The following is a 12,830-nucleotide window of genomic DNA, read 5'->3' on the forward strand; positions in this document are numbered from 1 at the left end:
TTCTTCACTGTTATGTTTGTATTTACTTTCTTGTGACTTGTTGAGCAACTACTGGATCTGCAAAAATAGAACACAGGTTGCAGGATGGAACAAGCCCAGTCTCAACAAGCCCTGGTTTCAACGAAAAAGAAAGAAATTAAGGCTCCAAAACATAATTTAATTGCTCCCATTTATCTACGTTTGAGTTTCAGGAAATTTTAAGCACAAGCTCTGGAGAGGCAGCAAGAGCCACCACCCAAAACTCTGATCTTCTCTAATCAGTTCTGCGAGGAGAGATTCCATGCCTGGATGAGGCCCCAGAATAGGGTGAATCTGGACAAGACCAGAGCAGTGAGGGGGTCCTACGTAGAATTATGTTCTCAAAGCTCCTGGGGAATCTCCAGTTCTCTTTCCTAAGCCTACCCGAGAGAAACTTAAATACGAGTTTGTGTAGTTTTCATTTATTTTATCTACCTCTTTGTCTATTTTATAACATACAATACCAAACAATTTAACCAAAACCCTTAGGGTTTTCTAGGAATATTTTATTAGAAGCTAAATACGTATTATCAGCAAGGTAAAAACACTAGAAATAGCAACAACAACCACAATCCTTCTGTGCACAAATAGCCCTTCAGGTGGTGAGATCAGAAGTCACAACAGCATGAGGGACATGGCCCCAATGAAGCCCAAGTCTCCTGCACACTTCCTTTCTTGTACTGATCACATGATGCTGAATTCAGCCATTTATGTAGTTGCTCCAGTCTTAAAGTTCCTGGATGGTAGGGAACATGACTGCTTCACTTATTTTTCTAACGGCATATTAAGTAGAGACAATTGGTTTATCAGTTTGAGTCTCCAGACCTTCTCGTTGTTTTTCACCAAAGTACCAAGAAACTGGAGAAAGTCTCCTCCAGGTACCAACCAAGGAGATTGGTTCCATGAGGAAAGAAAGAAATGATGGATGCCTCACTTATCTTACTCTGAGATGGAACCAGAACCTTGTCAGCCTGACCCAAGTCTGCACAGGACATCCTCAAATGTCTCAAAGACTCACAGGCCATTGTGAGAGGGTTCTCAGTGACCCTGGGCTGATAGCCACATGGTAATCCAGGCAAGAGGGACACAAGCTAACTCTAAATAGAAAATTGAAGCGTCCAGTTGGAGCTCCAGAACTTGGATCCGGATGCAATATCACTCATCCTAATTAGCTAGTTCTTAGGGAAGAGGAAGGACAAGAATACTCTATCCTAGTATCACATTTTACAGGTAGGTGTAGTTGGGGTGATGGCTCTAATTATTTTGTGACATTGACCCCTCACTGCTAAGATGTGTTGTAGAAAACAGTCAAGCACCCAATACAGGAGCACCCATAGACATAACGCAAGTTCTTAATGACTTACAAAGAGACTTAGACTCCCATACACTAATAGTGGGAGACTTTAACACTCCACTGTCAATATTAGACAGATCAACCAGACAGAAAACTAACAAGGATATCCAGGACTTGAACTCAAACCTGGACCAAGCAAACCTGATAGACATTTACAGAACTCTCCACCCCAAACCCACAGAATATACATTCTTCTCAGCATCACATCACACCTACTCTAAAATTGACCACATAATTGGAAGTAAATCACTCCTCAGCAAATGCAAAAGAATGGAAATCATAACAAACAGTCTCTCAGACCACAGTGCAATCAAGTTAGAACTCAGAATTCAGAAACTAACTCAGAACCGCACAGCTTCGTGGAAATCGAACAACTGGCTCTTGAATGTTGACTGGATAAACAATGAAATGAAGGCAGAAATAAAGATATTTTTCAAAACCAACGAGAACAAAGACACAACATACCAGAATTTCTGGGACACACATTTAAAGCACTGTCTAGAGGAAAATATATAGCAATAAATGCCCACATGGGAAGCAAGGAAAGATCTAAAATGGACACTCTATCATCAAAATTGAAAGAGCTAGAGGAGCAAGATCAAAAAAACTCAAAACCTAGCAGAAGACAAGAAATAACTAAGATCAGAGCAGAATCGAAGGAGATAGAGACACAAAAAACCCTTGGAAAAATCATAAATCCTAGAGCTGGTTTTTTGAAAAGATCAACAAAACAGACAGACTGCTAGCCAGATTAATAAAAATGAAAAGAGGGAATAATCAAATAAGATGCAATAAAAAACGATAAAGGGGGTATCACCACGGATTCCACAGAAATACAAACTACCATCAGAGATTACTACAAACAACTCTATGCACATAAACCAGGAAACCTGGAAGAAATGGATAAATTCCTGGACAGTTGCATCCTCCCAAGCCTAAACCAGGAAGAAGTCGAAACCCTAAATACACCAATAACAAGGACTGAAGTTTCAGCAGAATAGCCTAGCGACCAAAAAAAGCCCAGGTCCAGATGGCTTAACAGCCAAATTCTACCAGATATACAAAGAGGAGCTGCTACCACTCCTTCTGAAACTATTCCAGACAATCCAAAAAGAAGGAATCCTTCCCAAATCATTTTATGAGACCAACATCATCCTGATACCAAAACCCAGCAGGGACTCAACAAGAAAAGAAAACTTCAGGCCAATATCCATGATGAACATAGATGCAAAAATCTTCAATAAAATACTGGCAAACCGATTGCAACAGCACATCAAAAAGCTTGTCCATCATGATCAAGTAGGCTTCATGCCGGGGAGGCAAAAGAGTTGGGGAGGGATAATATTGGGAGAAATGTCAGATATAGGTGATGGGGAGGAAGGCAGCAAACCACATTGCCATGTATGTACTTATGCAACAATCTTGCATGTTCTTCACATGTACCCCAAAAGTTAAAACGCAATAAAATATATATTTCAAAAAACAGAGTGAAAGAAAACAGTTAAACTCATAAAGCATTTGAATGGATTTATTATAAGGAAAATAGGAGTGACCATGGCCTGTGATACAGCCCTCAGGGGACCTGGAGAACAAGTGCCTAAGGTGGCCTAGGTGCAGCTTGGTTTTACATATTTTAGGGAGACATGAGACGTCAATCAAATACATTTGAGATATACAATGGATCAGTCCATAAACACAGGACAACTCAAACCAGGGTCTTCCAGGTCTTCCAGGTTATAGGTAGATTTAACAATTTTCTGATTGGCAATTGGTTGAAAGAGTTATTATCAATAGAAAGCAATGTGTAGGTCATAAGGGGTTGTGCAGATCACAGATTTATAATGCAGATGAAGCCTCCTGGTCAGAGGCTTCAAATATGTGTAAATGTTTCTTATCAGACCAAAGGTCTGTGTTGATGTTAATGTTGGTTGGCTTTTTCTGAATTCCCAAGGGAAGAAGGCATAATGAGGCATGTCTGACCTGCCCACCCTTCCTGTCATGGCCGGAACTAATCTTTTCAGGTTTACTTTGGAATGCTCTGACTGAGAGGAGGAGTCCATTCAGATGGTTGGGAATTTTTATTTTGGTTTAAAGATGTTTGTTTACACTTATAGTTTCTGCCATCAGATTCTAATTCTATTTACATCAGGAGCCTCCCACTTATCTGCAGCAGGTCACTGGACAAGATCTGGAAAGCTCAAAGGGCCACACTCTGAAAGGGGAATTTTAAGATGTCAATGTTGACCTCACTATGCACAAAGCATCTCTTGTGGGTTTTCTGTATATTCTCAATCCAAAGTCCAGCCTGGTTTTTTAAAATCCCACATGGTGACCAGCTCTTAGGCGCAGATTCTAGGTGGGATCCATCTGACTCTGCATTCTTTGATGTTACAGCAAGCACAGTAAAACCAGAGGAGAGAATCCCTCATAGAGGCTGCACACTGTAAATAATACGTTGACTGAAAAGGAAAAATCTGAGGCAACATTTGTAGAAGTAGTTTATTTGGGCAAAGCTTGAATATTGCAACCTGGGAACATAGATTCAAGCTGCCCTGAATATACACTTCAATTAGCAGCAGTTATATGTGGATATGTAAAGGCAAAAGTAAAGGACAGTTCGTGGGCTGAGACAGAGTTGCTTGTGAGGAATTCTTATTGATTTACAGAAATAGCATTACTACTGTTAAGCTATAGGTATTGGGTGTAGTGTCCAGTGTGAGATTATTAGGTTAATGTATAGCTATGTGTGGCGATAGCAAGCAGTTTCAAGAGATGAATGCATAGCTCCAGGCAGTAGGACATGATTGTGGCCTCATTTTAATGTCTCTTTGGGCCTAATATTTGAGTTCGTCAAAGAAAATTTTTTCTCTTTTCTCAAATCTCAAGACCTGAAATCAGAATTTGAGCACACTTTTAGGTCTTGGATAAGTAGGAAAGCAGCGGGTGTTATTTGCACATGTGTGCACATTTGGACAAGAACAGGAAAAAGAAAGTTGAGATTCTTCTCATATCTACTCAATGCACCTGTGTCATCCTGATTGGGTCCCTGGGTCCTGTGGTCTCTGGATCAGTTCCAGGTCTGACAACACTGGGGATACTGAAAGAGGTAGAATGGAGTATGAATAAATATGGTCTGAAAACTCTCTAAAAGTGACTGTGGAGGACCATAGATATCACATACACAGAGACATGATTGCGTATTTAGGGGGCAACATGATTTTTGTAGCATAATTGTGGATTGGCTGCAAGCCTGAGAGGTAAAGACTCCTCCAGCGAGAAGTGTGGTGTGAACTTTATGTTTCTATCATGTCTGGCAATTCTGGACAGTGTTTGGAGAATATAATTAAAAGCAAAATTGGGGAAACCTCAGAAAAGCTTCATGATAATAGAGCAGAAAAAAAGCTATTGTATCACACAAATAAACCAGAATGTGACATGCATCACACGCAATCTGCTTATGAGAGTGCAAAAATAGAAAGAAGGTCACTATCATTAGTCCACAAGTGGAGGACTTGACAGCACCATTTGTCATATATAATTCACCCTAAATTCACCTGGTAATGGGGGGTGGGCATCTGTGTATGCTAACTGGCCATATTCAAAAAATAATAAACTTTCCCTATCTTTATGACAGGAAGTAGTTTTGCAACTTGGAGGCACCCCCGCTGAAGGTAGGCCCTGACTCTCCTACAGATGCTATTGAACAATTTGTTATCTTCTTGGCTATTTACACTTCAAAGCAATGGGTCCCTATCCCTGAGCACTGGCCTGCAGTACCCCTGCTTGCCCTCTCTGGGCAGCCTGTGACCTCTCTTGACCCCTATTACCTGCCAATTAGGCACAACCCACAGCTGGCAGCCTATATCCCATTTGAACTCCAAATGTCACAGCTGCACCTGAATGCTACATCATAGAGTGGGGCCCCTAAGCTGCAGGAGAAGAGCCTGCAGGACTCCTGGGTAGAATTTTATTTTCCCAATAATGCCAACAGGGGAGTTTCAGCCTCCGTTTCTGTTTATGAGGGTGACAGAGAAAAAAGACTGCTAGATTCCCAGCATGAGTCTTGATAGAGCAGTTCCAAGGTTTGTCACTATGACAGCCCACCTCTCAAAGGCACCAAGAGACACTAAGAAGCCTTCTGAAACAGATACCCAAAGAATTTGAGAGAAAGCAGCTCTCGCTCTGAGGAAGAGAGTATGGAGAAAAGAAAGAAGCTGAAAAGTATCCTAAAGAAAAACTCAGGTTAGATATGAGATTAGTCAAGTTGGCCAGAAAATATTCCTCTGAAGCAGTTCCCCTTTAAACACCTAAAGTACATTCTCGACATGAGAAGCGATTGTTATGAACAAAGGGAAAATATGCTTAGCATAATTTCTTAAAGTTTTTCTTCCGTCTCTGCTAAACTCTCACCTGCTGGCCATTGGATTGGGCATCTATATTGAAACACATCTAACAACCTCCACCAGCACTTTTTTTTTTAATTTCTTATTGCATTTTAGGTTTTGGGGTACATGAGCAGAACGTGCAAGACAGTTGCATAGGTACACACATGGCAGTGTGTTTTGCTTCCTTTCTCCCCTTCATCCACATTTGGCATTTCTCCCCAGGCTATCCCTCCCCACCTCCCCCTCCCACTGGCCCTCCCCTTTTCCCCCCAATAGACCCCAGTGTTTAGTACTCCCCTCCCTGTGTCCATGTGTTCTCATTTTTCATCACCCGCCTATGAGTGAGAATATGCGGTGTTTCATTTTCTGTTCTTGTGTCAGTTTGCTGAGAATGATGTTCTCCAGATTCATCCATGTCCCTACAAACGACACAAACTCATCATTTCTGATGGCTGCATAATATTCCATGGTGTATATGTGCCACATTTTCCCAGTCCAGTCTATCATCGATGGGCATTTGGGTTGGTTCCAGGTCTTTGCTATTGTAAACAGTGCTGCAATGAACATTCGTGTGCATGTGTCCTTATAGTAGAACGATTTATAGTCCTTTGGATATATACCCCGTAATGGGATTGCTGAGTCAAATGGAATTTCTATTTCTAAGGCCTTGAGGAATCGCCACACTGTCTTCCACAATGGTTGAACTAATTTACACTCCCACCAACAGTGTAAAAGTGTTCCTTTTTCTCCACAGCCTCTCCACCAGCACTTTTTGATGAAGAATTGGAAGCTGACTTTGTTCATCTAGATGATTATATCTGAGCTTACAACAATGCTAATGAAGAGCTGTTATGATGCTTGGGTGGCTGCATCACCTGCATTTATTTGTTCTGTAATAGCTGCATTCCTAATTTAGTAAAATGAAAGAACACACTCCAAAATCTTGCTGACATATAATTATACGTATGGGATCAATTAAACAGTTTGTCAGACTAATGTCTACAGTAAAAATGTGGTAGTGAATTTTCTTTAGATAGTAGATATAAATAATTATAAATATTTTTAATAGACTAGTTGCAATGTATGTGGTATTTTTTAAATTATCTGTAACTTTAAGTTAAAATACTTCATATTTCAAAATAGCAAATAATATTGATATTGAAATTACTACTTCAGGAGTTTCTCCAAAATAAATATTGTGACCTTATATTCACACTTTTGTATGTGATACTGTTGACACGGATGCAGTTGTCTACTAAAGACTACACACAACTATGCTAACTGTTCTTACATAATAAACAGAAAGTGGCCGGGCGCGGTGGCTCAAGCCTGTAATCCCAGCACTTTGGGAGGCCGAGGCGGGTGGATCACGAGGTCAACAGATCGAGACCATCTTGGTCAACATGGTGAAACCCCGTCTCTACTAAAATTACAAAAAATTAGCTGGGCACGGTGGTGCGTGCCTGTAATCCCAGCTACTCAGGAGGCTGAGGCAGGAGAATTGCCTGAACCCAGGAGGCGGAGGTTGCGGTGAGCCGAGATCGCGCCATTGCACTCCAGCCTGGGTAACAAGAGCGAAACTCCGTCTCAAAAAAAAAAATAAAATAAAAAATAAACAGAAAGTAAGGTACGGCTGCACATTCCACTGTTTGGTTCATGCACTAGACTGTTCTTGCTTTTGCAATGTAAGTACTACAGCCTCCAAATATTAGGTCATCACATTAGATATCAGTTTTCTATCAAAGAAAAGATACTCAGTATCTTTTACTCATCATCACTCTTTATTGCTGAATTTAATCCTAGTTTTTTCTGCTTTTAAAATGAGCTTTATTCTAAACAAATGTGTGTCTATTTTAAAAGACACAGTGGGATGTTCCCTAGTGGGCGGAATCATGCAACTGCAGCTGTGGGAGGAGAGGACCTGTTCTCAGCACTCCTTTCCTCTAAGTTCTCAGTCCCCTCTCTCCCTGGGAGGAGACCCACAAATACAGAATCATGTGCTTATGACAGGCTGTGTGCAGAAGAGCAGAGCTGCCCTTCCCCAGACACCCAGAGTCTCAAGCCCAGGCCCCTTTGATGCTCTTCTAACACCAAATCTATGGAGTTTGCTGAACACCAAGCAATTCTCCAACACCAACTTCGCATCTACATTTCAATTCTGACAACATCCAGAGGCAGCATAGGCCCCAACTTCAGGGCTCAGTCCCTCACAATGCCCTTACTATAGATACCAGTCACAAGCCCTGAGGGCCCATCTATATATCTGAGCTAATGCCTCTAAATTGGAAACTCCCATAATCCCCTTTCCAGTTCAATAATTTGATCGAGCTTTTCACAGAACTCAGAGAGACACTGCCTTTATGTATACCAGTTTATATTAAGAGACACGACTTAGGAAGAGACAAAAGGAAGAGATGTACAGGACAAAGAAAAGTGGTGGGGAAAGATGGGGCTCCTAGGTAATCCTGGCCAACAGCTGTGATTAATGGCATTCCCATCCATTGTGCCCTCCAGGAACAGCTTAATAAAAAGAAACACAACACCCCTCCAGTTATGACTTAGATGATTCTCCCTTTTTACCTGTCACATAGCCACACACACATTCTGCAAATTTACATCTTTCTTCTCATAAAGAATCAGTTGAACAATTTTGTCTTCAGTGGTGAAAACAAATGCTTCTTATATAAATATTGTTTAAGTTCCTCTCCCTCCCCAAGGTCACTGAACTTGTTTAAGTTCCTCAACCTCCCCAAGGTCCTGCCCTCAGTCTGAGTCAACACACAACCTCACTGCATGTCCATTCTAAGAACACACTGACTTTAGGGTGAAACATTCTCTGATCTGGAATCTATTTTGCCATCCTACCTCCTTACTTTCCCCTCCAATCTTCATTCTAATCTTGTCTGTTCTTCCCTGTGAAGGAAAGCCCTTGTCTGCCTAACCTTTGAGATCTTCGAATACCTTACAGTTGGCATTTCCCCCTGTTGAAATACTCCTTTGAAAATAACTTCTTACCTAATCCTGACTTTGTTTTATTGGGCAAAGTCTAGAAACAGCCCAAGAAAAATAACAAGTCCACCCTCAGAACAACCCTTTCAATCCCCTTCCACCCCAAACCCGAATGCATCTGCCTCTGGATACCTAGTTTCCCAGACCTCTCTAGCTTCTCTCAGTTTAATGCCCTCTTCCATGGTTGGAGGACCAGGTTGGGACACTTACAGTGGAGGCTCCCCAGGAAGAACTAACTGGGCCTCCAATGACCTCCTATTGCAAACTCAATATTGGCCTTAGCTTGAGGTCATCAGACTCCAACTTCCCAGTTAGGCTTCATTTAATTTTAAATAAGAAAATATCCAGTGTTTGAAAAATTCAGCAGAATCACTTAAACACAGTGTTTATATGTAAGGGATTTTAATGCGCTTACATTTCTTACCTCCACAAGAAAAGCAGAAGCATTTATCCCTTTCAGACAATCCACATATAATTATTCCACAACAACTCATTTAGAAAACAATGAGTCACACAGGGACACTTATAGGAGGTGTCAAGTCCATCTAATAAAATTTAGCATTAAGCTCAGAAATTAAGATAACAGACATAGGACAGAGATATCTACTGTCACAAATTCACACTGCAAAAAGGAACTGATGTTTTAATGAATTTATGCCATTCATCAATTAATCTACCACATTTTCTTACGGAAATGTATTCAAGTCATACAGTCTTAATGGAGGAGGGATTTTCACTATTCTTTTCCTCGGTATCATTCCCAAAACTAAGCCCTGGGATTTTATTTGAAATCACCCCCCAAGAAAGAACAGACTGAGACACTTCCTAAACTATCTCTAGAAAAGAAAATAGGTAAATCAGATTTTTTTAACAATTGGAACACCTGACTAGGTATGTAATGTTTTCTTGAATTCGCCTCTTTTAGCCCTTTGTAAATGTTGTCTTCCCTTTCAAGTTCTACCAATAAAATGCAATTTACAGTTTTAAAACTGATGTTGAAATAAGTGAGCAAATTCTTTCAAGGTGACAAAACCAGGTGATGGTAGTGCTGACTGCAACACAAATATGTCTAACATGTGAAGTCAGGTCATCCAATAACTGAGAGATCCTCCCATCCCCATCCTGCTCACTGATGTGCGCAGTGACCACCCTCCCAGGACACACACCCAGTGGATGAAAGACCCAGGTGCTTTTTACTTTGCAGGTTCTTGCACCATCTCATTAGGATGGGTTTTCCTTGTCCTTTGAGATACTTTTTTTCCTTTCAGAAAGCTAAGAGAATCCAGAAGGCAGGAATCATTTTTCTCTTTTTCCCTGAAAACCAGCACTTGATTGGCTGGCTAACAATGTGTCTCCACCAAATGGAAGCTGGGTTCAGTGAAGACTGAATGTCCTGAGGGGTTAGCTTTTTGGAGGTATCATATACCAGGAGACTCCTCTCAGCCCCAGAGCCTCCACCTGCTCCCTTGAGATGCTGCACTCCATACCTCCCAGGTTGTTCCCTGTGAGGAAATAACCCAGGGGTTGATATGCACTACACACGCCATCCCCAGATAGTACTGAAGCCCAGAACCAGGAAAATACAGGAGGGGGCTGAGAACACATCATCCTGTCAAGTTTTCAAAGGAAAACCTCAACCCAAAGGCTTTCTGATAAGAAGTCTGCACCTAAGGAAGATAAAAGGAGAGGCACAGAGATTTGTTTATGGTAGTATCAGGGGATTATTCTCTGCTTTTCTGTGAAATGTTTACAAACAGAAAACAAATATTTTACAAAGTTCCATCTAATACTTTGTAAAAAAATAATTAAAATACTGTGTCTGAAATGTACAATAAAAGACACACAGTTGATAATCTTGTTAATCACAGAGGGGAAATTGGCATCTGGGAATGTCAGAAGGATCTGGAAATTTTGTATGTTATTGTAATCCAGAGTTAGACTGGGGGTACAGGGGATTGGACTTGAGACCCTGCTTGAGACACATTTGGAAAATGAAAGGGAAAACCAGTCCCCTGGGGAGCATTACAATAATTAAATGGCAGGCAATTAGACTGAGGTAGCTTCTAGTGCCCTGTGTTCCTATAGTTAAAAAACAGAATCTAACTCAAATGTATTTCTTGTAAATTACTTCCACATGCAACTGCTGGATGATTCTTGAACCGCACTTTGGACTGGGGCCTCTCTGCCCAGTGTCTCCCCATTTGTGACACTGACCAGCTCTGGGAGGTCCCCGAGGTGCTGAAGTGGAAGGTTGGGGTCTCTGGAATTCCACTAGAGAAGCCTGGCCTGGGATGGGGTGGGACAGATTCTTCCTTCAGAGCCCATCTAACCCCTCCCTGTCCACTGGCTGCCTAGATGGGTTTAGCACCTTCCACTGACCAGAGGGAAACAAAATTCAGGCTTAACCCACCACAAACCACCAATTAACCTCTGATTACATAACCAGAAAATTTCCACCTCAGTTGTATAGATAAGACAACTACATAACTGTTTCCAATCAATTACTGAATTGTATTTCCATCTTCATGCACCTTATAAAGCCTTCTCCTTCAAGCCCCTCCTGTGACCTCCAACACAGGACCACAGAGTCTGGGCCTGAAGGAGCAGAGGACACAGCAGTGAAGACGGGACCTGGAGATCCCGGCACAGTGAGAGGCGAAGGCCGGGACACATGCCCTAAGGCGCTAGTCCTCTCTGCCTGTGCACCTGGCTGGACAGCTGATTGGACAAGCCATGCTCGGTGCTGGACGATTCTAGAACCGCTCATTGCTATAATAAGTTCTTTAATACTTTTGTGGTGATGTCCTTTAAGGTTTAACGAGGGAAAGAAGGGACAAGGGACCCTGGACAACAGCTCCCTTCGCAGGACCCCACATCCCAAGGCGAAGCTCTCCCAGGGACACTCTGGCCCACCCTCGCCCTCCTGGCAAGAAAGGGCTGTGGACAGGGCGACATCGCCGTGCAAGGTCGGGACAGGACGCGGGACGCGGGATGCTGGTCCCAGTGTGGGCCCAGCCGCCATCTTGAGGCCTGAGGGAACCCGGGTCCTGCATCAGGCGGTTTCAATCACTTCTAGCCATCCCTGCCCCCTCCTAGGACACCATGCCCTGCTAACTCACCATTTCTAGGCTTCCAGGAGGCCTTGGCATCTTACGCATGGATCTCCCAATACCTGCGGGTCACAGGGCCACATAGGCTGGGCCTGAAGGAGCGAGGACACAGCAGTGACGATGGGACCTGCACATCCGGGCACAGCGAGAGGGGACTGCCCAGGCATATGCCTGAAGCCGTTAGTCCTCTCCATGTGTGAGCCTGATTGGTCAGAACCCATCTCGGCGATACTGATTGGATAAGGTCTCAGGCCACACCCCCTTTGCCTCTGAGTGACAGAAGACGTGACCAGACACTGGGCCAAATAAGGCAGGAGTGACAGAGACAGAATCTGTCTCATTCACCTTGGTATCCCCAGTACCTAATATGGTGCCTGCCACACAGGGGTGCTTAGGAAATTAAGGTTCAACAAGAGAAAGGAAGAAAGAAGGGTTGAAATCATAGCACCTTACTTTCAATAGAAAGATACAGATAAATGCTACTACAGCAACAGATCACATAACCCTCCAAACCCCACTACCCAATGGAAGCTGTAATTACCTTCCATTTGCATGGGAACCTGAGGCTCAGAGAGGGCCAATAGCTCATACAAGAGCACTGAGTCCGGGTTTGAGAGTGACAGGCAGCTCCAGAGCCCATGCTTGTCACCCTGTGCGGTGTGGCCTCTCCACACCTAGAGAAGCTGCCTGGGGGCTGCCAGCCTGCCCTGCCACCCTGCTCCAGGTCAGCCCAGAAGCTTAGAGAGGGCATTCGCCAGCCAAGCCATTGATATGACTCCAGAAGGGGCTCCACACCTGTTCATCCCACACCCTCTGCTTCCCGCAAGCCATAGAATGGTGGCTGCCCGAGAGATATGCTCACATCCTGACCCTCAGACCCTGGGTCTGTGACCTTATTTGGAAAAGAGTCTTTGCAGGTTTGATTAAGAATCCCCAGATGAGACTATCCTGAAG

General features: G+C 42.9%; 1 protein-coding gene across 3 annotated transcripts in view; it reads right to left on the reverse strand.

Moving 5' to 3' along the window:
- LOC100401127 (zinc finger protein 679-like) overlaps positions 1 to 12,033 on the reverse strand; it is a 59,497-nt gene extending 47,464 nt beyond the window's left edge. For all 3 annotated transcript variants that reach the window (XM_054255543.2, XM_035299289.3, XM_035299290.3), the window contains exon 1: positions 11,886 to 12,033. Coding sequence is in view for 2 of the 3 variants with exons in the window: in XM_035299289.3 (XP_035155180.1) it covers positions 11,886 to 11,924 (39 nt within the window). In the remaining variant the exon portion in view is untranslated. The remainder of the gene's footprint in view (positions 1 to 11,885) is intronic.
- Between the last annotated feature and the right edge of the window lie 797 nt (positions 12,034 to 12,830).

Source organism: Callithrix jacchus, chromosome 5, assembly GCF_049354715.1.
Source record: "Callithrix jacchus isolate 240 chromosome 5, calJac240_pri, whole genome shotgun sequence".
Taxonomy (NCBI): domain Eukaryota; kingdom Metazoa; phylum Chordata; class Mammalia; order Primates; family Cebidae; genus Callithrix; species Callithrix jacchus.